Genomic DNA, 27940 nt, shown 5'->3' on the forward strand with positions numbered 1-27940 from the left:
CCTGTGTATGTGCTGGTATGCTCAAGGGATTATGGCAGGCCTGTATAAAACCTTCCCCATTTTGTAGTCCTTCCTTCATGGAGTAAAATAAAAGTGGAACGGTGGAGATCCGATGTATGGTTGATTTTCTATGAATTTATAACAGAAGTGTAGCGTATGTAGTGTGCGAGTGTGTCAAGTTTGTACAAACTGAATGATTGGGGGGGGGGTTCCTGCGACATCAGCCTGCGTACCAGATGGAGCTGGTAGACAGCTGCCCTGGACACAGAATCTCAGCTAAAGCATCCATGACATATTGTGATCCAACCACTGCTTTAAAAGCTCCAAGGAATGAGAGTCTGCAACCTCACAGGCGCCCATGGCCTGGCCAGCAGCAGCTGATAATGGCACGCTCTCGCCTTAGGCAACGCTGCCCGCAGCAAACGCAAGCGGGGAAGCCTGCAGCCAGCTCGCCTCTGTCCCCTGCCATCAATCAGCGTGCGGGGGATTGATTAGTCAGCCTGGGAGCGCGTTGAGGTCCGTCCCCCCCTCCCCCCCGCTCCCAGGCTCGAAGGTTGCAACAAAGCTAAGTCCTTGGCGTCGCTTTTGCAGGTAGCGGGGGAGGCGTCTGATCAGCGGCAGCAGTTGCAGCAGGGCAGGCGCTGAGCCCGCAGGAGCATCTCTCTGCAGGAGCTGCTGTGGTGTGAGTATCCCTCGGTCCCTGCAATAGCCCGGCCGTGGGAGGGAATAAAACAGCAATATTCCCTGCTGCAGATCAAGGGAAATCCACGCTCGGTTGTCCCTTGAAAAAAAAACCGCAGGCAGGCAGGGAATAACAACAATATTGCCAGCAGCCAAAAAGAAAGGAAAAGGGGGAAATCCACTCTCAGTTGACCCTTGAAAAAAACGCAGGCAGGGCGGGAATAATAACAATATTCCCAGCAGCCAAAACAATAAAAAGAGGGAAATCCACTCTCGGTTGACCCTTGAAAAAAAACGCAGGCAGGGCGGGAATAAGAACAATATTCCCTGTAGCCAAAAGAAAGGGGGAAATCTACGCTTGGTTGTCGCTAGAAAAAGCGCAGCCAGAGAAGAAATAATATTCCATGTCGGGGGGGCGGGCGGGATCCACTCTGCGGTGTCCCTTGGAAAAGCCTAGCCAGGGCTGCCTGGAAGCCGAGTGGCTTGTAGGTGGAGGGTTTTCTCCCATCTGGCTGAATGAAGCCGCTGGGAGTGCTTCAGAGTAGGGGAGAGAGGATGCAGGAAATTTACCAAGAAAGGATCGCCTCTTTTAAAGGCACAACTTTTCTCTCTCTCTTTTTAAATCATTTATAATTGCCTCCGCCCCCCCCCATCTCGTTGCAGTGTAATTATATGTTAATCTAGTTAGATATAATCTTGTTGCCCCCTCCCCAAGTCAAGTGCCCCAATTTGGAAGTTCTGCTGAAATTATTATCAAATGATTGATGATCCTTCATCCTTAACCCAGAGCGGCTTACAGTAGTAAAGCACTATATTAAAAGCAATTTACAACCATAAAAATGAAAAGGTAGGGTCCTAAAAAAATGACACTTTGCTTATGGTGCAGCAGTAAAGCTGCTAGCATATTTGCAAAGCTAAGTGGGGTTCAGTATGGTTTCAAATTGGATGGGGGACTCTGTGTTGAAATTCCTGCATTGCAGGAGGTTGGACTAGATGACCATTGGGTGCCTTCCAACTTTGCGATTCTGTATTTCTAACTGCAAAGTAAGAGGAGCAGTATTTACCATATTGGCTCTAGGAAGTTGTACTAGAATCAACAGACTTTATAGAGCTGGAAGGGGGCAGATAGACCCTCTGATCCTTGCCAGTCTGGGAATCTTGCAACTAAAAGCTTCCCCTAAAACATGACCATCCAGCCATCACTTAAAGATCTCCAGCAAAGCACCCTGATGAACTCTGTTCCACTTCTGAACCTAAAGAAGCTTCTCCAAATGTTTAGGTGAAATCTTGCAGTGGTATTGACTCTTGAGAAAATGAATGTCATGGCTTTCAGATATATTTTTTAAAAAAACATATTCTGAAAGATTATTACTGTCTGTGAAGTCTGAGGAGACGCTGTTTACTGTTATAGGTAATTTCTGCACTGGATAGCCTAGAATGTATAAAAAGTTTAGGGTTTTTTGTTTGTTTGTTTTGCAGTTTTATTTGTCGTTTGAATATTCCTCAATGAATGTAAATAAATATGTTCCTTATGAGGAGTTAAGTAGAGTTTATCCAAATATTCCATTTTATCGGACTTGTGGCTTGGATTTCAGGCACCATTTCAACCTTTGATTTGTGAGGTTCAATAAAGAAGCAGCCTATTTTAAGAAGGTTGCCAGCTGACCAGAAAATACCTAGCCTGGCTTACTCTCCTGTCTTTCAAAGCAGTTTGATGTGCATAAATTGTCAGGTGTCTTCCCCCCACTTCAAAGATAAACATTAGCACACTGATGCCTGCACATTAAGGCAGTATTAAAACTGTTACAGTGGTGGATCAAAGGTTGGCAGCCCTATTTAAAAGGCAGATATTGCAGCTGAAATGATTAGATAGCTGTGTTGATTTACTCTTGCCTCCCTAGTTTTAAACACACATTCGCTTGAGTTGGTATGTATTTCGCTTTGAACATAAGGAGAACAGAGCTGGGAATCGAGTAAATCTTTTGTGACCTGAATCCTGTGGGGAGGCCGTGCAAACCCATTGCGTAACAGATGGCGTATTTAGAAATAACCCTTTACATTAATCAAACACTTGTGCTTTGTTTTGAAATAATCCTCACTTTAAAGTGAGTATTAACTTCGTATCTTGTACATCAAGAACAGCATCTTTGGGCTCCATCCATTTACCTGGGATTAAGACCTGCCAGCATAGCTGAAAGCTTCTGGAAACTGGTTTGCTATTTGTGTAATATTTTTCCTCAGAACAAAATCCACAGGATTGGGGGCATATATATATATGTTTAGGGAAGTTTTTAATGTGCGACATTTTAATGTATTGTTAATCTTTGTTGGAAGCCGCCCAGAATGGCTGGGGAAACCCAGCCAGATGGGTGGCGTACGAATAATAAATTATTATATTATTATTATAATATATGCCCGCAGTAAGTGCTGGGCTTTGCTCAGGAAGTGAAATGAGTGGGGGGAACATCCCACAACTGCAGTTTTGAAAGTTTCAGTCTGCCATCTTGATTTAACATGGCAAATTTTCAAAAGTAGGGGGTCCATGGCTTGGTTTTTGAAAAATGAGGTCCACAGTACTTCACTAGTGAGGTTTGTGGGAGGGGGTTATTGGTTTTTGGTTTTGTTCTTATTATGATAGGTATTTTGTGCTTTCATTTGGTAGCGTTATGCTGCAAACTGCCTCGTGATCTTTGGATGAAGGATGGTATTATAATTTTTTTTTTTGCAAAAATTTTATTAGTTTTTACAATATCAGTGACAAACAAAAACATAAAACAAACAAAACATAACAGACATAAATCATAACCTTATTGAAAATAACAGTTATTTACTTTGTAAAACGACTTCCTCGTTTCCCCTTAGTTGAATTTCATTGCATATCCTTATAACGGTTTTCCAAATCGTTCCAAATACCCTTTAAATTAAACATTAACATCTTTAAATCTTCTCCTTCTTGTATTAAACACATTCTTTTATCAGTTAACATAGATACAATCCTAAGCCCTTTAAGTATCTGGACGCTATTTCCAGTTATTTTAGCTTAACAAATTTAACTAAATAATCATTAAATTTCTTCCATTCTTCGTGATGTTCCTCCTCCTTCTGGTCGCGGACTCTTCCGGTTAGATCGGCTAGCTCCATACAATCCATCATCTTCATCTGGCATTCTTCTACTGTTGGTAATTCTTGAGTTTTCCACTTTTTAGCTAACAAAATACGAGCCGCAGTTGTGGCATACAAAAATAGATTAACATCTTTCTTGGGCAATTCCGAACCTGTTATTCCAAGAAGAAAGGCCTCTGGTTTCTTTATAAATGTACATTTCAACATTTTTTTCAATTCATTATAAATCTTTTCCCAGAAGTCTTTCACCTTGGAGCAGGTCCACCACATATGAAAGAATGTTCCTTCCTTTTCTTTACATTTCCAACATGTATTATCACAATTATGATACATCTTTGCTAATTTTACAGGTGTCAAATACCATTTATACATCATTTTCATAATATTTTCCTTTAACAAAGTACATGCGGTGAACTTCACCCCTTTCTTCCACAATCTTTCCCAGTCCTCAAACATTATGTTATGTCCTAAATCTCTTGCCCAGTCTATCATCACCGATTTAACTTGTTCATCTTTCGTATGCCAGTCCAGCAAAAGCTTGTACATTTTAGATAAGTTTTTACCTTCAGTATCTAACAACTCCATCTCCAACTTAGATTTTTCCAAGGCAAAACCATTTTTCTTATCCAGTTTATACAATTCGTTAATCTGGTGGTAATGTAGCCAATTTAGCTTATCTTTAATTTGCTCAAATGGTCTTAATTTATAGCCTTCCTCTTCCTCTATTAATAAAGTCATAATATCTCAACCATTTGGTATCCATATTTAATTTTTTCTGGGCCTTTGCCTCCATTGGTGAAAACCATCTGGGCGTCTTTCTTTCTAAAAAGTCTTTGTATTTTATCCAAACATTATACAACGATTTCCTAATTATATGATTTTTAAATGCTTTATGGGCTTTTACTTTATCATACCACAAATATGCATGCCAACCAAACACATTATCAAATCACTCCAAATCTAGTAAATCTGTATCTTCTAATTTCATCCATTCTTTAATCCAACAAAGTGCGGCAGCTTCAAAATAGATTTTTAAGGTATTTAATAATAATAATAATAAATACCTTTAAAAAAGGTTGTTGTTATTATTATTATTATTATTATTATTATTATTATTATTATTATTAAGCACTAGAGGTCTCTCCCATGGCCCTGCCCACCTGTTAAACATGGTCCATGGTTTGTGAGGCAGAGGAGATGAGCATCCAGGCCATAGGCCAGATCAAATATTGCGCCCCCCCCCCTTATACTGAGTCACATTACAGATTCATATACAGCCATACCTCGGGTTACAGACACTTCAGGTTGCGCGTTTTCGGGTTGCGCACCGCACCAAACCTGGAAGTACCAGAACGGGTTACTTCCGGGTTTCGGTGCTTGCGCATGCGCAGAAGCACCGAATCGCAACCCACGCGTGCGCAGACACGGCGCTGCGGGTTGCAAACGTGCCTTCCACACGGATCACATTCACAACCCGAGCGTCCACTGTATTCAGTGATGCTGCCTGGCATCTGCTCTTCAAGACCCCAGGTAAAGTCTTTCCCAATCCAGCTGCCTTGCTTCCTCTAATGAGAGACCTGAGGCCTTCTGTATGCTCTGTCCCTCCTTATAGCTCCAGGTTGATTTGCAAACCAGGCAGGGCTTCACGTTATAAGCTATAAATATAACATTTAAATGCCACTGCATTGGTGGGGCTCCTGAAGTGGATTGTTTTGCTGCCAAATGGTGAGTGTGCACAAAAGTGCCTTTGGATTTGCCCTTTGATCGTCGGGTTTGCCAGATCTGCTCCTGGCTTTGCAGTTCATAGACGTTGCTGCAGGGAGTGTGGGGGCAACAGACTCTGAGCTGAATGGAGTGGCATATCCTTTTGAATGTATAGCGATCGGGACTGACTCATCCAAGAGAAATGAGATATTAATGATTAAAAGAGCTGCTTAATTTTTCTGGGCAAGGCTGATCAAAGGCAAAAGGAGTGAAAGAGCTTACATCTGCATTCTCTCTTACTGAGTAATCCACATCTGTTGGGTGCAGTGAATGGTCTGGGAACACCCACCCCTCTACCCTTGTTGGCATCTGTCTTGTCTGAAGAGTCAATAGAGTGTGCCTCCGGGAGTGAAGTCAAACCGCTGCATTAGGAACATGGAACCGACCTCCCTGGGCGCAAGCCTAGGCAGTGTGTATGGAGTTCCTAGGCTGCCCAGATGACAAGACCCCCCTCTTGGCCTCACTGATGTGGTCCAAAGGAAAGCAGAGGAATACGTTTGGCACCAGCTTGGCTGCAGGAGTTGCCAGAAGGAGGTGTACAAAGCGCTATCCAACTGTCTTAGGGACTCCACTCCATTTTTACAGTGGTACCTTGGGTTAAGAACTTAATTCGTTCTGGAGAAGAAGAAGAAGAAGAAGAGTTTGGATTTGATATCCCGCCTTTCACTCCCTTTAAGGAGTCTCAAAGCGGCTAACATTCTCCTTTCCCTTCCTCCCCCACAACAAACACTCTGTGAGGTGAGTGGGGCTGAGAGACTTCAGAGAAGTGTGACTAGCCCAAGGTCACCCAGCAGCTGCATGTGGAGGAGCGGAGACGCGAACCCGGTTCCCCAGATTACGAGACTACCGCTCTTAACCACTACACCACACTGTTCTTAACCTGAGGTACTACTTTAGCTAATGGGGCTGCGCCACCGCTGCATGATTTCTGTTCTCATCCTGAAGCAAAGTTTTTAACCCGAGGTACTTTTTCTGGGTTAGTGGAGTCTGTAACCTGAAGCGTCTATAACCTGAGGTACCACTGTATGTAGGGCAATGGTGTACAAACTTTTTTCAAAGAGGGCCAGATTTGATGAAGTGAAGGGCTGTGGGGGCCAACCAAAGGGCCGGCCAAAGTTGTTGACCTTTTTTTTTGGATTGAAGTTGTTGAGGGTTTTTTTTAAAAGGATTTTATCCCAGGAAATAAACTGCCACAGGGGCCAGATTAAACTGACCAGCGGGCCAGATTAGGCCCCTGAAATGGACTTTGGACATGTCTGATGTAGGGTTTACTCCTTAGCCTTTTCTTCTCCCAAAGATGTCCCGCAAGGCAGTGGAGGTTTAGGATCAGAGTTTTCCTTCTCCTAGATAGGCTACCTTCCCAGGTGGATGACTCCCATCTGCCCCTCACTTCCCTCTACAGCATGTGCAGAAATGGTCTCATCCATTCAATCCGCCAGAGCCTGTCTCTGCATGCAGAGAAAGTCCCTAACTCCCTGAGGATTTGAGACCCACCGACCACCCTCCCCTCATTTTGCCAGCCAGTCAAAGCCATTCCCAGGGTGCAGCCACTGTTACATGCAGACAACTTCTAGGGGCCACAGGTGAGAATTGGATGTAGGATGTGGACCAAGGTAGACAAACTACTGCAGAAGGAGCGTGACGTGTCCCTCACCAGAGGTAATACCCCCTTCTCTAACATCTCATACACCCCACCACTGTACCACTGTGGAAGCAAAAGAGGTGCAGATCTGGTTAGTGACTGGTTGGGGCCACCATAAGCTCCAAGAGAGCAATCTGTGAAAGCGGTTTGTCTCCCAAGGAGTTCAGAGATTATCACATCACACTCTTCCAGCAACCTTGGGGAGTGGTTTAGCAAAAGAGTGTGGGTGATACTGAGGGGCCCTTGGTGATTTTCCCCCTGCCTTGATGTTCATCGCTTTACACTTGTTTACATTGAATTCCATCTGCCATTTTTACTGCCCACTCGCCCAGATTGGACAGAACGTTTTGGAGCTCTTGGAAACCCTTTTTGTTTTAACAATTGTTATGTACTGAGTTGAATAGGATCCAAAATGCAGCAGTCTGATTGGTCCTAGAACAATAGGATCCAAAATGCAACAGTCTGATTGGTCCTAGAACAATAGGCTTCAGAATGCAGCAGTCTGATTGGTCCTAGAACAATGCAGCAGTATGACTGGTCTGCAGGAGCCACCCAATCCAGCTCCAGATGGAAGTGAATCCACAACCTGATTGGCCTACAGGAGAATTCCGGAATTAGCCAATCACTTGCAGCCCATTGTGTAAATAATGTATCTAAAGCAGATACTTTGGGGGAACTTTCATTCCTCCTCACCACTATGAGCTGAATAAAGAGCATGAAATCCACTCTCGACTCCAAGTATATTTCAACAATATAACATCCTCAGCAAACTTGGATACCCCACTGTTCATCCCTAAAACTAAGTAACTCATACACAAGTTAAAAAATCCAAATACTGATCCTCAAAGGACTCCACTTTCTGCACACCTCTAATGGGAGAATGAGGCATTAATTCCTAGTCTCCCTTTCCTGTTTCTTAACCATTTACTGATCCACAAGACTACTTCTCTTATCCTATGGCTATTGAATACCTTTGTCAAAAGGTTTTGGCCTCTTCTGACATCATCTTGCTGACTTGTGCCTGGTGGTGCCTTCTTCCATCCCATGTTTCGTTTGGAAACTTTGGGGGAAATGGGAGAAGGGGGATCGCCTATGAAATACTTGCTTTGTTAGAATGAGTTAAATGCTTTTTAGTACAGGGTTTTACACACCCAAATTGTGTAGCATGCAGATTGTCTTTCATATAAAACTCTATAGGACTTATGCCTGTGAATAGTGTGGACACCCAAATGCAAGATGCATTTCTGCATCTGGGGTTCTACCATTGTCATGAGAGAAGCATGCTTGTGAATTGCTGCTTCTGCCTTCCTCTGGTTGTTGGTGCTTTCCTTTTCAACTCTTACATTTTGCCATCTGAGAAACAGGAAGAAACAAGATAGTGTGCCCTTTGGTAGCATGGAGTGCAGCAGTTTGAGGATCTTTCTCTAGCATTGGGTATATTCACAATTTTGCTTGAACAGAACTAAGGCATGAATACATTTGAAACTGCATGCATTTATCTGGGAGCAAAATCCACTAAACCAAGTACGTCTTGCTTCTGAGTAAACATGCATGGAATTGCTCTGTCAAATTTCATAAAAATGCAACATAGTGCCATTCTGTGTATTAATAATGATGCCTTATATGTTGTAAAAACAGTGAAATAAGTTTAGGTTTGATAAGAAAGTGTTGCGTATATTTTTATTTTCCTCTCCTGGAAACCCTGGGGGAGGGGAAGTCACCCCACTCTGCCCCCACCTTCCAAATTTATGGACATTTTACATCTCTAGCCATGTAAAGGTAAAGGACCCCTGACCGACTCTGGGGTTGCTGCGCTCATCTCACTTTACTAGTCGAGGGAGCCAACGTTTGTCCTCAGACAGTTTTTCCGGGTCATGTGGCCAGCATGACTAAGCCGCTTCTGGCGAAACCAGAGCAGCGCACGGAAACACCATTTACCTTCCCGCCGGAGTGATGCCTATTTATCTACTTGCACTTTGACATGCTTTCGAACTGCTAGGTTGGCAGGAGCTGGGACTGAGCAACTGACCCCGTTGCGGGGATTCGAACCGTTGACCTTCCGATCAGCAAGCCCTAGGCTCAGTGGTTTAGACCACAGCACCACCCGCGTCCGATAGGGCTTTTAAGATAGGCCCTCCTCACTTGTTATGGCAGTCCAAACATCCCTAAAACTGGGACACAGTTGTTTTTATTAAGCAAACAGATGCTATCCGAGTTGAGTACAGAAACAGAAACCTAGGTATTTAATGCATGCAAATGAGTGGTGACCACATTGTCATGCACTATAAAGGATTGCATAATTACTTCGATATCCCTGGCTTTCAGCTCAGTTGAAACTACCATTAATCAACTCTAGATCAGCATTGTACACCTAGAAAATGTGGGCATTGGAAGTTCCCACAGGTATCTGGTTGACTACTGCAAGAACAGGATACTGGACTAAGATGGGCCATTGGCCGTTTCCTGAATTCCTTCACCATGTAACCACCGTACAGATTTCAGAATTGTGGGGCGGGTTTGCCTATATTCTTCTGTGCCTGTGCCCATGCACGTATTCCCCCCGTCCCCCACGTGCTGACATAAACACTGCCAGAGGCAACAGAGTTCTGGTAATTGTTTAGAACGGAGAACTTCAGCAGGAAAGTTTGTGTTGTGCGACAGTGTTAAAAAGATGTGCGCGATAAAATTCCTGCCCCTATGCCACAGCTAAAGCAGTTGCTTTAAATGCTGTGTTCATCCTTGAAATTTAAGGACCTTGCTTAGACAGGTTAGACCCTGCAGGAACTTCGAGCGAGGAAAGCAAGTTGCAGCTGAGGCGAGAGCGTTCTGTTTTTGCCTCTGTTCTTTATCTCAGCAAAACCTGTCACGATCACTTTCCACATCCCACAGTGGAGAGCTGGACTACACATTCAGATATGTTGTGTAGGGCAGCATTTGCTGGATCTGACCATTTCGTGGGGAAATAGCTTAAGGAGAAGGCTAGTTTTTCCCAGCTGGGAGTGATGACTTAACATCCGTCCCCCGCTATACTTTCTTTCTCTCTCTCTTTTCTTAAAGGGAAGGGTTGTTGCTCGGTCGTAGAACATCTGCTTTGAGTGCAGAAGGTCCCAGGTTTGATTTCTGCCTGAAATCCTGCCTGAAATCCTAGAGAACTACTGCTGGTCAACATAGTAGGTAATACTATGCCACCCCAGTCTCCACCAAGTAGTGCGCTAGACTCATGCACTCACCCAGGGTCTGTGTTTCCTTTTGGGAATGGGACACAGTGGAGACCGGGGCATCTTTATGATATATTGTGTGTGTGTGTTTGTGTAGCTTAGGTTGTTTTTGTGTATCTCAAGCTGTGTGTTTTATATATATATATTTATAAACTTGGGAAGTGATGCTTATATATGTGTGTGTGTGTGTATGCACACACACAGAGAGAGAGAGAGAGGGAGGAATCTTGGTTCTCAAATGCTTTGGTACTTGAACATTTCAGCTCCCAAACACCAAAAATCAGGAAGTAAGCGTTCCGGTTTTCGAACGTTTTTTGGAAGCCGAGCGTCTGATGCGGCTGTCGTCCATTGTTTCCAGGGCGTCTGCACCAATTGGAAAGCTGTGCCTTGGGTTTTGAATGTTTCGGAAGTCGAACGGACTTCTGGAACGGACTACGTTCGAGAACCAAATTACCACAGTGTGTGTGTGTGTGTGTGTGTAGATGGGGAAGAGTATAAATACTATTGTTGTTGTTGTTGGTGGTGGTGGTAGTAGTAGTAGTAGTAGTGGCACCAGGTTCTTCCAAAGGTAGCATCATCCTTGTTTTGCAGCTTGCCTTTCCCCAGAAATAGTAAAACCCCTCTTTTTCTACCCATGCTAATCTAAGCCTTGGTCTTTTGTAACACAGAAAGAGGAGCCCCACTCATCTGCATTTTTACACATTGTTCTTTGATGCTCCGATCCACACCCAGGTTATTATTACCTCTGAGGAAATAGCTTTTACACCTGCCTGCCTAGGATTAAAGGGAGTGTCTGAGATACAATTTAGGATACCTAGGTTCGTTAACACCTCACACATGCTGATTACAGAGGATTAACATTCACACATGGGATCTTGCATCCCAACCTTAGTTAAATTCTAACACTACTTGAGTCCAGGGTGTCTTGCACTTGCAAATTCATAACAATACTTAATAAGATAGGCCAGCGGTCTGATGCTATAAGGTAGGCAGCTTTCTGCTAAAAATCACTCCCCATAGCTGTTTCCCTTGAAGGAAAAGATTTGGATAGCCTGCATTTCCCCACACAGGGAGAAACGCAGCTTATGAAAGGTGGGAGGGAAGGGTAAGCAGCCCACCTCTGCTCTTCTTCTGATTAATCTTCCAAGTCTGCGTTGTTTTTGTTTTTTAAATGGGCGCCAGGGTAGGAGGGGAGAGACTCTCCCATCGAGTGTGGCTCTTAAGAGGGCTATACCACAATATATTTCAGAACTCTCAGCTCACAGGAGAGAAGGTAGAAGGAAGTGTGCTCAGTAAGCAAGCTGATTTGAGATACTGATTGATCAGATATGGACAAAATGCTTTTGTCAGCCAGTGTAAACATTTCCAAGGTGGCGATACTGACCTGGTATCTCTTCAGTGGGTGTCGTTTCACAAGGTTGATCTCAGTATTTCAGAAATGCTGTTTTGGCAGAATACACAATGAGCAGGCAGGGATGGGAAAAGTGTGGACTGTACTGTTGCTCCTATCAGGTCCAGCCCGTATGACCAATGGGTCCGTGATGGTGGGAGTTATGTGAAGTATTTGAAAACGGGGGGAAGCAAGTAGCTTCATAAGGCTTTTTAGTCCTTTTCGGATATGCACTGAGTGTTATGGCTTAGATCTTTACCCCTCACCACAATTGTGTCAGCGACTGACAGGTCTCTGATGTGTGTGCACCGAGAGGAAAGGTTGGCTGGAGTCTGACTCGGGAGAGGGGGCAGTGGTGGGGACCTCCATCAGCCAAGAGGCAAAAATCAGAAGCAGGGGAAGATCCACCTCTCAACAACACGCAACCAGGAGAGCACCTCTATGCCCCGCAACAGCAGAGCTCTCTGGAATTGAACCCTGCTTATTACCAGCAAGCTGCTTTTTGTGGAACTGGGCTTTATGAGACTTCTCAAGTGAGCAACTGCCCAGTTCCATATTACGGTGCGGAGATGGTGAGGCAGCCTCCACCATCATCTGGTAACTTCTTCATGGCATCAAGCACTTATACTCCCTGGTCTGCAACGGGGAGTTATTCAGCTACAAATCCTGTACAAATGCAGAATGTTGATGGAAGTACTTTGGACTCTCAGTTTTTCTCTTTAAGTCAGGTTTTGGAACAAAACAGCCAGACTGCCAAGGAGAATTGGTTTCAGGGCAAAGATTTAGGATGAGAACCTGTAGCATTAAAGCAACAAAACAAGCTGCTCAGGAGTCTTACTCCATCCTATGGTGTAAGATGTTTGCAAATGCTGCTTGAAAAATACCAAAAATAGACATCAAAGAAATCCGTTTGCAGATTAGCATCCCAACTCCTTCCTTGCTATCCTGTACATATTTTCCAAGCTCCCTCTTTTAATGCCTTTTAATGTATTACTTCAATGTTTTGAATAAAGTTTGTTCTTTTTAAAAAGAAGAAGAAGAAGCAGGGGAAGATTCAGAGCTGGAGGGTGGGTTGGAAGAAGGGGACTAAGAGGCAGGTCAGGCAAGTGAAGGGTCAGGTGCTTACCAAACCTCTCCTGCAAAACTGTCTCCAGAACCAAGAAGGGAATGAAAAGAGAGGGGCAGAGGCAGTTTCCACACACAGGCATAGTCTCTGGGGAAGGTGCATCAACTGGTGGAGGGGGAGTGGTCCCTTGTTGCTGCAACTGCTCCATAAAGCACAGAGCTGGGAATAGCTGCCTAGCCGCTAGATTGCTGTGCGTAGCTACCCAGAGCTGTAGAAGCAAACCGTGAGTGTTATTTTTTGACAATAAATACGTAACTATCTGCTGTATGCATTCCTTCAGCTGGGAAGCACCTTGACAGATGGGCATTACGATGAGCAAAATAAGAAGTACCTTGCTAAAATGCAGCAATAAGAGTTGCCAACTTCTGCCAGCATTTCCTGCAACAGGCACAAGTTCTCTTATGACGTATCTGTGAAGTGTTTGTACAATACACTGGTAACTGGTGTGGGAGAGGAGAAAAGGGACTTTTTGGCACCGGCTGTAATGACTGAGGTACCTTTCCGAGGGAAATTCACTTCTCTTCCCTCTCAAAGTGTCCATATACTAATTTTTAGGTTATTCAACTGACATTTAAGGATCTGTTGGCTGACTGGTTCCTGGGAGTTGTCTCAGTTGGTAGAGCATGAGATTCTTAATCTCAGTTTCATGGGTTCGAGACCCATGTTGGGTAAAAGATCCCTGCGTTATAGGGGCTTGGACTAGATTATCCTTGTGGTCCCTTCCAACTCTACAATTCTACGATCTCAATACTCTGGGCTTATCTACACTTCTGCTTGTCCTGGGCCTAGAAAGCTGAGTCGTTTTCCGCATGTCCCGTGTTTTCTAAGCACGGGTTCAAGCAGTTTTGCCCCACTGCTTCCCTCTGGAAAATCCAATTGCCGTTTGTTCCAATTCAGAGCTAAAGATTGGGTTTTCTTGGGGGAAAGGGCAGGCCAAACAGAGGCATGGATAAGCCCTCTCTTGAATCCGTTTCATTGCTTTTATTAATATGACTGTGTTAGATTTTGTACTTACATTTTTCACAAGGCTTGGGATGACCCTGCACCTTTAGCCGGCTTGAGCTCACTCGCCCCAATTTGCCGAACAAAACCTGCAAATCAGTAAATAGGGTTTGTTCTTAGGTTGCCTAAGAATCAGTTCTGGGCAATGAGGCAGAGAAGCTCCGCGAAAGTGCCTTCTTAATTCTCCTTTCAAGCCACAAACATCTAAAAGAACTGCAAACGGTCAGGCCAGGCTAGTAGTGGTTTCCACTGCCAAGTAATTTCTGTGGGCTTATTGTAATTTGTGTGGCATTTTTCTTTGCCACACCAGGATCACACGATCGGGAGCACTTCTTCCAAACATCTTGCAAGGAATCGTATCCCTGGCACAATACTTTGTCATGAGCCAGCCCTAGATTTCAACATGATCTGTCTTGTGTAACGGCCTCTGGAGTGATGTGCTCAGGCTGACGCCAAGGTTTCTCATGCTGGCAGCGTGCCTGGTCCTGCCCACACTAACTGAGGAGGGTGAGTCAAAAGCATCTTGCCCGCAGGAGCCTTTTCACATCATATCTGCCCTTCTGCCAGCCTAGGTGGCTCTTGGCTTCCTTTCGCCCGGGTGTCAAGTCTGTGCGTACCTGCCGGCATACTAACTGTTGCGGGCACTGGTAAGTGCGTTCATTTCTTAACCCTTGCACATTTTCAGAGTCCAAACATATATAATATCTGCATTCAGATCTGCATTGCTTCATGCTTTGTGCATTCTCTGCAAGGAGGAGTAGATGGTTCTGTTGTGTTGCAAACCTCTCACATCCACCCATTGTGTGTGTGTGTTTTGTTCCGGGCTTAGTAGGGCATTGGTTTCAGTCACGCTATAATGAATGTGGTGGCCAGGCAGGATGAAAAATTGTGTATCTGTAGTATGAGGAGCCCAAATGGCACCAACATGATAAAAAACACAATATGATTGTATATAGTGCAGGGGCCAGTGGTGCTGGGAGTTGTAATTCAGCAGCGTCCTGAGGGCCCTTGGATTATAGGTTTATGGTTTGTGTGGTTGTTCGAGCTGCTCGTGCCCTTTTGTTTACTTCACTCATGCCTTATTTGTGAGAAGTTTTTACAAAGAAACAAACTCAGTTGGGAGAGTATGAGACTTTTAACCTGAGGGTTGTGGGTTCATTTCAGGGGGTTAGAGTAGATGAGCCCTCCAAATCTACAATTCTGTGATTTCTTATCCGTCTTTCACCCTGAGGTGAGTTACAACAGTGTAAAAATACAATTGTGAAACAGCTAAAATGGATTAAAAGAAAGGGAATAGGGTGAACACAAAAGCTGCTTTATGTTGATGTAGCAGTTCAGATCTGGAGGTCCCTAACCCTATATTCATGTTTGAAGTTCTATGACTACCTGCATGCTATGCCCCACAAGCTTGAGGGGCGAGGGTTGGATAAGAGAAATGGCATTGGGAAGGCTTAATCCCCATACCCCAAGGCAACATATTCAAGCGGACTCTGAATCAGGGCATTTCCATGGTTGCATTTGCTTTTTAAACGTTTTAAAGTGGGAGATGCAATTACAGGACTTCTGCTATCTTGTCTAGTTTGGCCCTTAAAAGTGGGACAGGTTTAAAAGCAGACGCCACTTGAAGCAAACGTGAATGCAATTGCACTAAAATTTGGGAACATGATGGGAAAGACAGGTTTTTAAATAATAATAATGCTATCTTATTTACAGTGTGTGCCACCCAATCACATATTTATTGTGTGGCTGCCATATTATACAGGGTCAGACGGTTTATTCAACTGACTGCTCTGACTAAACTCTGCATCAGCTGACATAGTTGTTGTTGGACTACAACTCCCATCATCCTTAACCAGTGTTAGAAACAGATAGGAAAGCTAGGAGCTAAATGGCAACTTAAACCTAGGTTATGGGCGCAACAACGGGATGTCTAGGCCCCCTTTTTTATAAGAAGAATACTAAGCTGAAAATGAACGAACCGCAGCTAAAATGTTATGCTCATTTGTCACATGGTCTGGTCCTTTCCCTGCCCGCCCCCCTAATATTCTTAACAGGGTCTCTTCTCCAGTCTTCAGAGAGCAGCTAGAAGCAGAGAGGCAGAAAAAGACCCTCCTTTCCTTCCACACTGCAGTTTCAATCTGAAATGTTAGGCGCAGTACCTCGTCCAGAGCTCAGAAACTGCCCGTGCTAATGAAATTCCCTGCCACAAAATGCGCCCAGAACAGTAGGAGTTTCGAACACTGTCCCTAACCATTGGTCATGCTGGTTGGGATTTGCAGGAGTTGTACTCCACAACAGCAGGAGGGGACTGCCATCTACTCCTTGGCTAGGGGTTTTTCTTCATAGCCACCTGGCTGAGGTCTGTCTCAGCTCTGCTTCTCAACATCCTTTTAACAGGTTTACAGGAACTGGCTCCAGGCACAAGCTCTTAAATCCTACATTGCAAAATGTTTTCCAAGCGCCAATCCGAGCTACAGATTTTACAGCGGTTAAGCCACTTAAATCCTCCTCCTTTGTCCACAGCATTGGCTGGTGGTGTTTAATAATAGCCGTTAAGTTAGAATCAATGCTACTGTCAGAACAGTAATAAATACGCAGATATATGACACCTGGGTATTGGTCTCCTATCCTCTCACCCCATCGCTACCGCTGATACTCACTGATGTGGGATGAATAGATAACTGTGATTTATTTATTTTTTTTAGGGAAGAAAACAAAAAAACAACCGGTTAACTTGAAATGCTGTCGGGAATATCTGTTCTGGTTGCTAGGATTAAAGTCTTCAGAGAAAACTCTGGGATTGAACAGCGATTTGTATAATCCAAGACAATGCTCTTTAAATATGTTGAATCCCACAGAAACCCCATTATCTGCTCTCAGTCCCCCCCCCCATCCTGGTGGGGCAGAGGTGCAGGTACAGAGGGAAATGGTGGGTCGTGGGACAAACCTCTTCTCTACCACCATCATCCCACTCACAGGTGGCTTGCCCGCAAAGTACCACTTTTTCTTCTATCTCCATCTCTGGTTCAGTTAGTAAGGGGCCAAATGGAAAGTCTTAAATGGCCTGTTTTGATTCAGAAGTTGTCAGTTGCTGACCCATGTTTCACGTCTTGACCTGCCTTGATGTCCACCAATGTCCCAATTGCTGTGTTATTGTATGAGTTTTAATTTGCTTTAGTCTATTCCATTGCGGTTCTAACCGTCTGAATGTTTTAAATAATGGTGATAATTTTTTTAGTGATAATTTTATTGTTTTATCTTCTTTCTAAACCTAAACTGCTTCGAGGGTCGTCGTCCCCCTTACACTCGAGTGGTGTGTACATTTTATGAAATAAAATAAATATTGTTTGATTGCACTGGGAACCAATGTGGTCAACTTGGTATTTTATTTTTTAATTTGTTGCTTTCCTTACAGTTCTTTCCTTGGGGGACCTCAGGTCCATGCCACAGAAATTAAAACACTGGAATTGGCACATCCCGTCGCTCTTGTTCTGTTCCAGAGTGCTGCAGTCCTATATGATGGGAATGGATTTGCTTATATCGTGTATCAAATGTCCCCTTAAAAAATATGGCAGTCTTCTCTCCTTTCCATCTGCCATTCCAACTTATGAGTGAGCCCTACTGCCTTGTCCCTTTTCATTTTTTAACCAAAATCGTAGCATCTCCAGCCATATGCCGGCAGAGCTAACAGATTCGGAGTTCACAGTGGCTAAGTCCAAGTAGAATCCCTGCTTCAAAACATGCCTTTTGCCATATGCTGCGATGGCTTGTTTGGAATATTGTACAAATAAGATCTCGGCAGCCTCCAAGGTCGGATGTGGGGAAGATTCTGACTCAGTTCTGTCTCTTTGAAACAGTGTTCTAGGTTAGAGGGAACGTAGATTGGCACGTTCCTGGTTGTATGCAATGTGTGGGTAATGAATCAGTATTTATTGCACAAATGTTTTCCCAACACGGCACTAATGATATCACTGTGACTGAGGAAAGATCAGTGTGCAACTAGCCTTTTTATTATGCACAGGGTTCGCACTTCCATGATGCAATGCGCTTGTGTGAACTAAGCAAATAAAACATTCTTGTTTAGGCAAGCCTATCCCAGATATATAGATGTTGACATATTTTAATCTCTTTTTAGATTACCTCTGGTTTTACTGGTTTTTGAAATGTTTTCACTACAGTATTTGCTTTTAAAAACTGTTTTGATTGATAATTTTTAAAAAGTCTTGTAAACTGCTTTAGAGGTTTTGTTACAATCAAGTGGTATATAATTTTTTGTAAAACAAAGAAAAAGCCTGTAGATCCTGTGTGGTTTTTTTAAAATAAAAAAATGTGCCTTTCATTGTGCCATGAACAAAGTGACCCAGAAATACTTTAAATAAGAAAAAAAAATGTTGCCCATGAACTGGATAGCTCAGTTGGTTAAAGTATGGTGCTTATAATGCCAGGGTTGCAGGTTCGATTCCCATATGGGCCAGCTGCATGTTGGACTAGATGAACCTCAAGGTCCCTTCCAAGTCTATGATTCTATAACTGAGAATCTTCCATTTCCCCCAGCTGCTCCTTCTGAGCCCCTTGAGAATCCCTCTTCTTGGAGAAACCCTGCAAAAATAATAGAAAAGGGAATGTATTTATCGGCTCCCTTTTAGAGCACATCCCTCACAAGGAGTTATATAGCTAAAGGAGATCCACTTAAATGGTATGGAATCTAAAAATCCAGAATGCAGGGGTGAATGTATGCCCTTATATTTGTTTTTTGTTTTTTTAAAAAGGGGGGCACTTAGGTTGATGTCCAGGCAGTCCAAATTAAGTGCCAATAGCATGACAGGTTGCAAAAGCTAACTTATCACAGACAGTGGCGAGCATGAGCTATGTAAGGCACACCGTCAATTAGTGGATATCTTCTTCTGCCTCCCTTCCGAGATTCCAGCGGACATTGCCCACACCCTCTGAAGTATCCTTGGAGCCCGTAAGGATTAGAATTTTACTCTTTGAAAGTGGCAACCACTGCCTACTGAAAAGCAAAATTGCTTGCTGACTCCTGTTTCGGTAGAAAAAGCAGTTTGCAATTTACACTTGGGGGTTCTTGGCTAATCGATGGACAAACCAGACCGGCCCCCCCAACCTTCTCCTACCGACATGCCATTCAATTCTGTGTCTCTCAGTGTCTCTCAGTTCTGTATCTCTCAGTGATGGTTTCATGGAGAATTCATAATGGTCCAAGTTGGGAACTCTTTGAACATCAAGCCAGTACCTTGTAAACAAAAGAATCCCATCGGGTCTCTAGGTGAAATTGGTTTTGTAGGATTGTTTTGTCTTGGAACCTTGTCAGCTAGTGGAGTAATGGATACCTTTTTCTTTTCTTTTTGTTTTGTTTTTCAGACATGTGTTCGGAGCTTGACCTGGGCTATTTCTCCATGGCAATGTGGACCATTGGCCTCGGAGCCATTGGGGCTGCTGTGACAGGGATAATCCTTGCCAATACAGACTTGTTTCTGACTAAAGCGGAAAAGGCTTCCTTGGATTTTCTCGGGTCGGCAGATCTGAAGACTCTGGGAGGAGGTAAGGCTTATGTGTGGTCGGGTCCTCTGTGGGCTGAGAACCCAGCGTTCTGAAAAAGCAGTCGGTTATACTTTGGAAAGCCTGTTGAGGGAAAGAACCTTGATTTCCAGGCCTGGGGAAAAGACCCATGAGCGGCATTTCTGCCTTTGTGGAATCGGATCTGCAGCCTTCTAATATGTGGCATAGAGTTTACCACATTTCCCTTTGTTTCCAGCAGGCACTGAACTGCTTATATCAGAGGTTTTCAACCTTTCTGAGTCTATGGCTCCTTTTTTTTCACATATAATTTTTTTATTGGTTTTCCATTAATTATACATATATACAGTCTAGGTTACATAAGTTACATATAACATAGCTGTTACAAGAATCATATATATAATACACAATTATTTTGGGCTCCACCGAGCCTCGGACTTCCCTTCACTTCCTTGGTAAGTATCAGATAATTTCTGAAGTTACGTGTTTTATCTCCTTTACATATTTGCCAAACACTGTTAGAGTTGTTCTAATCCTGCCAGAGTCATCGAAGTTCTATACTTATCTCTTATATACATCAGATATTTGTTCCAATTTTCATGAAACTTCTGGTCATCCTGGTCTCTTAGTCTTCCTGTTATTCTAGCTAGTTCAGCATAATTTATCATCTTGATCTGCCAGTCATTTATAGTAGGTATTAATTCCATTTTCCAGCTTTGGGCTAACATAGTTCTAGCGGCCGTTGTGGCATATAGAAACAGATTTTTATCCTCTTTTTTGATTTCCTTGCCAACTATTCCTAGCAGGAAAGCTTCAGGCTTTTTGGGAAAAGTATACTTAAATTTTTTTTAAAGTTCGTTGTAAATCAGTTCCCAAAAGCCTTTTACTTTACTGCATGTCCACCACATATGGTAGAACTCACCATCCCCCTCTCCACATTTCCAGCATTTCTTAATCTTCAGTTTATAAATCTTAGCTAACTTCACTGGTGTGAGATACCACCTATAAATCATCTTCCAGAGGTTCTCCCTTAGTGCCATACACGCCGTGAATTTCATATTTACACTCCACAGTTCTTGCCACTTTACAAAGTCAATGTTGTAACCAATATCTATGGCCCATTTTATCATGGCCTCCTTCACCTCTTCATCTTTTGTATACCAATCTAGTAAGAGGTCATACATCCTAGATAATAATTTGTTTTTACCTTCTATGACTTCCACATTAAATTTAGATTTTTTATCTTCAAATCCCAGTTTCTTTTTATCATCTTTTAACAGATCATTCACTTGATGATATTGCAGCCACCCCGTGAGCACATTCTTTACCTCCTCATAGGGCTTGAGTTTTATGCCCTGATCAGTTTTATTGATAAGTTCTTCATAGGTAGCTTTCCCCCCCTCCATGTTAGTTTTTTTGACAGTTAAGACATCTATTGGCGAGATCCACCATGGGGTTTTCTTTTCCAGCAGGTTCTTATTTCTTTCCCATACTTGAAATAATGGTCCTCTAATTATATGATTTAGGAAGCCTCTATGAACTTTCACCTTTTCGTACCACAGGTACGAGTGCCACCCGTACCTGTTATCGAAGCCCTCTAAATCCAAGATACCAGTATTCTCTAGCTTTATCCAATCTCTCACCCACGTTAAGCAAGCCGCTTCGTAATATAAACTCAAATCTGGTAAAGAAAACCCCCCTCTTTCTTTTTTATCTACCAGTATTTTCATTTTTATTCATGGTCTTTTTCCCTATGGCTCCTTTAACCAACTACATTCTTTCTGTGGCACCCTGTAAGGCTCAGGAGCCCAGTTGTGTCGCCCCGTGCCTGCAGAGCTGGCAGCCTCTCACCCATTTTAGAACACCCTCCCTTGTGGAGTGTTCCCTCAGCCCCCTCTCCTCTCCCTTCTCCTTGGGAATCCTCTGGGCAGCTGCTGCTGCCATCCCTGGACAGCATTTCCCTATGGAGCTTATAGCCAGGGCTGCTGCAATAAATAGCTGTGCTAGCCTTTGGAAGGCAGACCCGAGAGGGCATCAGAGGAGGGAGGGAAGGAAAGAGGGACAGAGGCCAGTGTTGCCTGCAGCACCCCTGACCATCATTCAAGGCACCCCAGGGTGCCATGGCACACTGGTTCGAAACCACTGGCTTATATGGTTAAAATGGCACCACATGTTCAGAAGTGGGACATAATCAATGGGCTTGTTTGCAGAAGTACAAAAAATATTTTTTTTGAGGGGGGATCCCTCTGGGAACTGCAGAAACAACCCAGGGAGGGTCGAATACGATCAGTGCTCACAGAATGCTGACTGTCTTGTGGAAATGAGTGTGTGTGGGGGGGAATGAATATTTGGAATCCTAAACAGAAGCGCTTCACTCTGCAACACTTGGTTACAGATCCCACTTGCTCCCGTGTTTCTGAAAGAAAATGTGTTCACTGAAAGGCCCCAGCCCAACTCAGTGAGGCTGTACTTGCCATGCACAGCTTGTAAGCCCGTGGCATGGTGGCTTCAATTATTTCATTCAGCGTAACACTTGAAATTCAAGTGGTCTCCAAAAGCCCCATAAATAATATCAAAAAAAGCTGAGAAGATGGTCCATCTCACACGGCTGCCGAAGTGAACAAGAGGCAACAAGGACCATAATGACATGTGCTATTGTTTGTCCCTCAGCAGAGCCAAGAGCATTCAAAGCAGAGGAACTGTGGAGGAAGCATGGGGCTGTCATCATGGCAGTGCGGCGGCCTGGATGATTTTTGTGCAGAGAGGTAGCGTGTTTTCCTTTGGTTTCTTTCTAAAGACCAAATAATGGGGTTTAACCTTGCTATTTCAAGACGCTTGTGGGCTGCACGGATACAGAGATAAGGGTCTAGTATGTTTTCCAGGTTGCCAATTTTTTGGTACTATGTTAAAGAGTTTCACAGAATCATAGAGCTGGAAGGGACCACGAGGGACATCTAGTCCAACCCCCTGCAATGCAGGAATCTCGTGCCCAAGTGGGGCTTGAACTCACAACACGGAGATTAAGAGTCTCATGCTATACCAACTGAGTTATCATATTTGCTTCTTGATTATTATTTTTGGTCAATCTCCTTTTCCAAATCTTCCATTCAGATGAGCTGCGGTAGGAATATTACAGGTCCAGTCCTGTTTGTGTTTTCTCTTTCATACTCAAGTCCTCTTCCTATGTCTACCTTCCTCCTATTGTTCTGTGTTGGACGCCTGGCAGTGTGGAGATGCAGTGGAGAGATCCTTCAGCAGCTAAACTTGCCATTAATTTTGAGCTTAGGTTTCCTTAGGTTACAACATGTGTTTTGACCTTTGCGTTTTGCTTGGCTTTAGATTTACAGAGGGAAAGCCTGATTTTCCTCCCAGTTATGTTAATTAGATTATTACAATAATAAAGCGTATGCACACACACACAGAGAGGGAGACAACAATTTAAAACAAGGTATTAATTAAAATGTTCCTTTAATTAATCCTGCAATCCTAACCCTAGGAAGAAGCCCCCTTGAATTCACCAGTACATGGTTAGGATTGCACTGTTACTTATTTTAAATATTTTTAGGTTGCATACCCGGACTGTGTCCAGCCAACTAAATCTCAAAACCACAAGAAATTGAAAGAAGGCGACAGTCCTAAAATCTGCAACAAATGATGGAATTAAAATGTGAAAAGCGGTCGCAGAACACAGTTAAAAGTGTTCTAGCTGTCTAAAGATGGAAAGGAAAGAATCCAGTGGCGTTCTGCTAGGAGGTCCACAGTTGCATTGCCAGCATGCAGCAGGCTCTGCCTATTCCTTAGATAGGCCACAGAGCATTAGCACTTCTAAAATCCCCTGCCAATGTGATGCCATCTTAACATACATTCCCACAGGCTTCATTTCAGGGCATGTTTGATAAGAGCAGTGTGAGGGTTGCCCCTACATAGGGATGGCTTGTAGGCTGCAGCCACATAACTTATCTCTTCTCTCATTCATAAGGAAGCTGCTCAGCTGTCCTCTCTGAAGCCCCAGCTTGACCAGCTGGGCATACCTCTGTATGCTGTTGTGAAGGAGAACATTGGGACCGAGGTGGAGCAATTTCAGCCGTATTTCAAGGGGGAGATATTTCTGGATGCACAGGTAGACCCAATTGGTGACTTGTACTTGGGTTGTTAATCTGTCTCATAGATTATGTTAGAAGTTTTGAGCCACTCTGTCTGAATGTGTTTCCAGGTGCGGGGTTTAAGGCTATTCTTGCTTAAACTGGTTTGTGACGCAGGCGTTAAGTTTGCACTGGCCAAAAAGCTTATACAGTGGTGCCCCGCAAGACGAATGCCTCGCAAGACGGAAAACCCGCTAGACGAAAGGGTTTTCTGTTTGCGATGCGCTTCGCAAGACGAATTTCCCTATGGACTTGCTTCGCAAGACGAAAACGTCTTGCGAGTCTCGCCATTTCCCCCCCGCTTTCCCCCCCTTTTTCTTAGCCGCTAAGCCTTTAATAGCCTTTTAGCAGCTAAGCCGCTAAGCCTTTAATAGCCGCTAAACCGCTAATAGCGCTAATCCGCTTAGCCGCTAATGGGGTTGCTTCGCAAGACGAAAAAACCGCTAGACGAAGAGAATCGCGGAACGGATTCTTTTCGTCTTGTGAGGCACCACTGTACGGTCCTTTATTGGCAAAAGGTTCACAGGTGGCTCAAAGATATGTGTGGGGAAACTCCACAATTCACCATTGAGCCCCTCCTCTGCTGCTTGGCTGAAGGTTTGATCATTTGCAAATATGAAACAAGAGTTTTTGTAATGCAAATTTGCATTCAGAATGCCATTTGCATTGCATTGTGATTTGGGCTTTTTAAAAAAAATGCCCATAGCTTGGGTGATGGCTCCCCAATGAGACTACAAAGGCATGCCTCTCTCTTGCTTTCTTCTTTGCAGGGACACACAGTGAGAATACACTCCCTCGTAGGTTTTTGACCACCTTCAGAAATGAAAGCTGCTCATGTTGGTCCATGATCCCACTTACTAAAATTTCAGAGCACACAGATCCCTCCAGCAGAGCCACTGTGATAAGAGATGTGGCTATGCCTCTTCTCTTGCAACTAGGGGGTCTGGAGGGAAGTTGGTGGCGTGAAGATTATCTTAGCAAAGCTGCTACTTAAGAGGCTAATTGGCTTTTGCTTTTCTATTTATATATCATAAATATACATAGGCAGAAAACAGGTTAGCTCTGAAGCATTGGCCTGTCTTTGCATGATTTCCCCATTAGCATGCATAGATAAATGGAAAGATTAGGACATCTATTTATTCCCCACATAATTGGGCTGTGTGTCTTATTAGGCACCCCATCTTTTAGCAGGTGCCATAAATAAAATGAAAGTTGGTAACAAATCAGTTGTGTGTGGTTCACCAGTAAGAACAGATACTGTGATGACATTTCACTATGTTTACTAATGGTAAACCAAGGGGGAAGTAAGCTGTTTTGAAAATGTTCAGGGCAGAATAAAAGCAGATCCTTTTTTTAATGGTGAGGCTGCGCTGCAAACAGCATATGGATCGGGATGCAGATGAGAGGGGAAGGGAAGGGGGGAGGCAGGCGAGAAAGAAATGAATGAAAAGGTAGAGAGGGGGAGCAACTCTTTACTTAGGAGGGGGTGCTAAAAACATTACAATTCCACAGCTAGGAAACCCAAATTCTACTCAACCAAGAGAACCTGGTTTCAGCAACTTTTCTAGATCATTCAGAGCCCTCGCCCCAGGGCTGGCCCACCCATGAGACAAGGTGAGATGATCGCCTCAGGCAGCAGGATCCACAGAGGGAGCTGATCCTGCCTCCAAGGAATGCATTGCCTGCTGCTTTTGCAGTGGATTTGCCACTTCCTCGGCAGCCTCACCCCAATGCTGCCTCTACAATGGCCTCTTGGCCAGTAGGAGGCGCTGCTGGTCTCCTCTCACCCTTGTCCCTGATGTACATCTTTATTCCCATCTTGTTCCTGACGTAGATCCCCGCTCACCCATTCTCCCATAGTGGTAGGGAGGCGCCATTTTGTGGCTTGCCTTAGGTGCCAAAATGTCTTGGGCCAGCTCTGCTCCCCACAGCCATTAGAGACCTTATGCAATGACTCTTCCAGCTCCTGAAATTGCAGCAGCCATCACCTAAGTACTTTCAAAGAATCATATAGTTGGAAGGGGCCCGAGAGCCATCTAGTCCAACCCTCTGCAATGCAGGAATCTCAGCTAAAGCATTTCAAGCATATATTTGCAGCTATAAGGGCTAGAAGCTTATTTTGGCGTGAAAGCCAAGATTCTGATGGAGCTTTGTTTTTGCGCCCAGTACCACGCTCTGTAGGGACGCGGGTGGCGCTGCGGTGTAATCCACTGAGCCTTGGGCTTGCCGGTCGGAAGGTTGGCAGTTCGAATCCCCGCGACAGCGTGAGCTCCCGTTGCTCGGTCCCAGCTCCTGCCTATCTAGCAGTTTGAAAGCACGTCAAAGTGCAAGTAGATAAATAAGTACCGCTCTGGCGGGAAGGTAAACAGCGTTTCCGTGCCCTGCTCTGGTTTCGCCAGAAGCGGCTTAGTCATGCTGGCCACATGACCTGGAAAAACTGTCTGCAGACAAAAGTCTGCTCCCTTTGCCAGTAAAGTGAGATGAGCGCCGCAACCCCAGTTGTTCACGACTGGACTTAACTGTCAGGGGTCCTTTACCTTTACCTTTTTACCACACTCTGTGGCTATGCACACACCATGCATATAAAGTACCTTGCCCCCAAAGAATGCTGGGAACTGTAGTTTACCCCTCAGAGGTACAATCTCCAGCACCCTTAAACTACAGCTCCCAGGATTCTTTGTAGGGAACAATGTGCTTTAAATGTATATAGCATGCAAGCAGCCTACTTTCCCTGCACTCCTGCAGAATGAGAATGTACACAAAGTCCTAGCGGTGGTAGTCTGAACCTTGTTTACCTTTTGTTTTGCTCCGGATCAGGAAGCATTGTGTTTCTCTAGGAAGAACACACACACTCTCTCTGTTTTGACTCAGTGTTTCTAATCCCTTTCTACAGAAACGTTTCTATGGGCCTAAGAAAAGAAAGATGACCCTTTTGGGCATGTTTCGCTGCAGCGTCTGGAGGCATTTCTTCAACGCTTGGAAGCATGGCTATACTGGGAACTTGGAAGGAGAAGGTTTTGTCCTGGGAGGAGTTTTCGTTATTGGTCCTGGGAAGCAGGTACCTGTCTGTGTGTGTGTGTGTGTGTGTGTGTGTGTGTGTGTGTGTGTGTGAATGAGCGAATGCAAAGCTGTTTTCATCCATCCTGTAGTTCCATGTTCTGCAGTTTTCAACCTCTAGAAGGGTCTTGGAGACCACTGCTCTCTCTCTTGTCTGGTCTCCTGCATTGAGGCAGAACTCCATTGAACATTCAGCATCCTTCACAGAGGAGGGCCCCACTATTTTGGTTTCCTGATCTGGGAAGGATGCAAAGAGGTATTCATCTTGCTGAAAGCCCAGGCCTTGATTCTTGCAGCTGACTCCATTCCCCAAAGGCCAGGGAGCAAAAAAGTTAGTCTTACAAAGGTAACGAAATGCAAAATACTGAAATCCTAACCGGGGGGATCAGGTGTGGTATTGCATTTTTTTTTTAAGGAAATCCCAAAGTAAGGGATGTGGTAAATGAGGCATGGGCGTCGCCAGGATTTATTGGGGAATGGGGGCAGGACACCACCACCACCCTGGTCCTGTTCCAGAAATGGATCTTCTCAATTAGGGATTTTCTCAATTTTGCACCTGTGTGGTGGAAGTGCCTGTGCTGCCCAAATCCAGCGCTAATTCACATGCACAGAAAAAGGGAGCTTAGAGGAGTTGCACAAGTTTAAGAGCCTCAAACATAGTTTTGTACAAAGGAAGTGCGTACCTGACCCACATTTCCCCTTTTATTTTAGGGCATTCTCCTGGAGCATCGTGAGAAGGAATTTGGAGACAAAGTGAGCCTTGATGCTGTCCTTGAAGCTGTTGAGAAGATCCAACCACAACCTTCAGAGCATAACTAGAGATATAGATGGCCCTTTCTTACTTACGAAAAAGCTACAAAGTCTGGGTGCAAACTCTTAACTATATCTCTAACTTGTTCCTAGAGAGCAAACACAATGTTCCATTATAGCGGCTGTTTAGTACTACTGTTGGCTCCAGATATTCCTTCTGTGTTTCTCTTACTGGATTAATGACGGGCTTGGTCTGAAATCCAAAGATCTAGCCAAGACAGTTTCCAGTTAGAACAAAACTGCTAGGTGTATCTGGATATCTGAATGCAGGATTGATGACGGAAAGCTAATAAAAACTACATTTGAAACAATTACGGAAGTCCCATTGGTTTTTGTTTTGTAGCTTTGTGAAGTCACCTTGCTAACCAGCCCTTATTTCATCATGGTTCCCAGTCCTGTAGAACTTCTCCCTCGCTGGGCCAAGTGTCATACTACCTGTGATCTTTGAGA

General features: G+C 44.1%; 1 protein-coding gene across 3 annotated transcripts; it reads left to right on the forward strand.

Moving 5' to 3' along the window:
* Window positions 1-534: 534 nt before the first annotated feature.
* On the forward strand, window positions 535-27801 carry PRXL2A (peroxiredoxin like 2A). Of its 3 annotated transcripts, none has more exons than XM_053388220.1 (6): window positions 535-682; window positions 19326-19505; window positions 22155-22246; window positions 23461-23601; window positions 26517-26681; window positions 27392-27801. In XM_053388220.1, the coding sequence occupies exons 2-6, from the start codon at window positions 19328-19330 to the stop codon at window positions 27497-27499; spliced, it is 684 nt and encodes a 227-aa protein (XP_053244195.1). In that variant the 5' UTR covers window positions 535-682; window positions 19326-19327; the 3' UTR covers window positions 27500-27801. The 3 variants fall into 3 exon arrangements, with proteins under 3 accessions (XP_053244195.1, XP_053244192.1, XP_053244193.1); XM_053388217.1 differs by having other exon boundaries at window positions 537-682; window positions 22152-22246; XM_053388218.1 differs by lacking the exon at window positions 535-682 and adding an exon at window positions 14464-14593 and having other exon boundaries at window positions 22152-22246.
* The last annotated feature ends 139 nt before the right edge of the window (window positions 27802-27940 follow it).

This window comes from Podarcis raffonei, chromosome 5, assembly GCF_027172205.1.
Source record: "Podarcis raffonei isolate rPodRaf1 chromosome 5, rPodRaf1.pri, whole genome shotgun sequence".
NCBI lineage: Eukaryota > Metazoa > Chordata > Lepidosauria > Squamata > Lacertidae > Podarcis > Podarcis raffonei.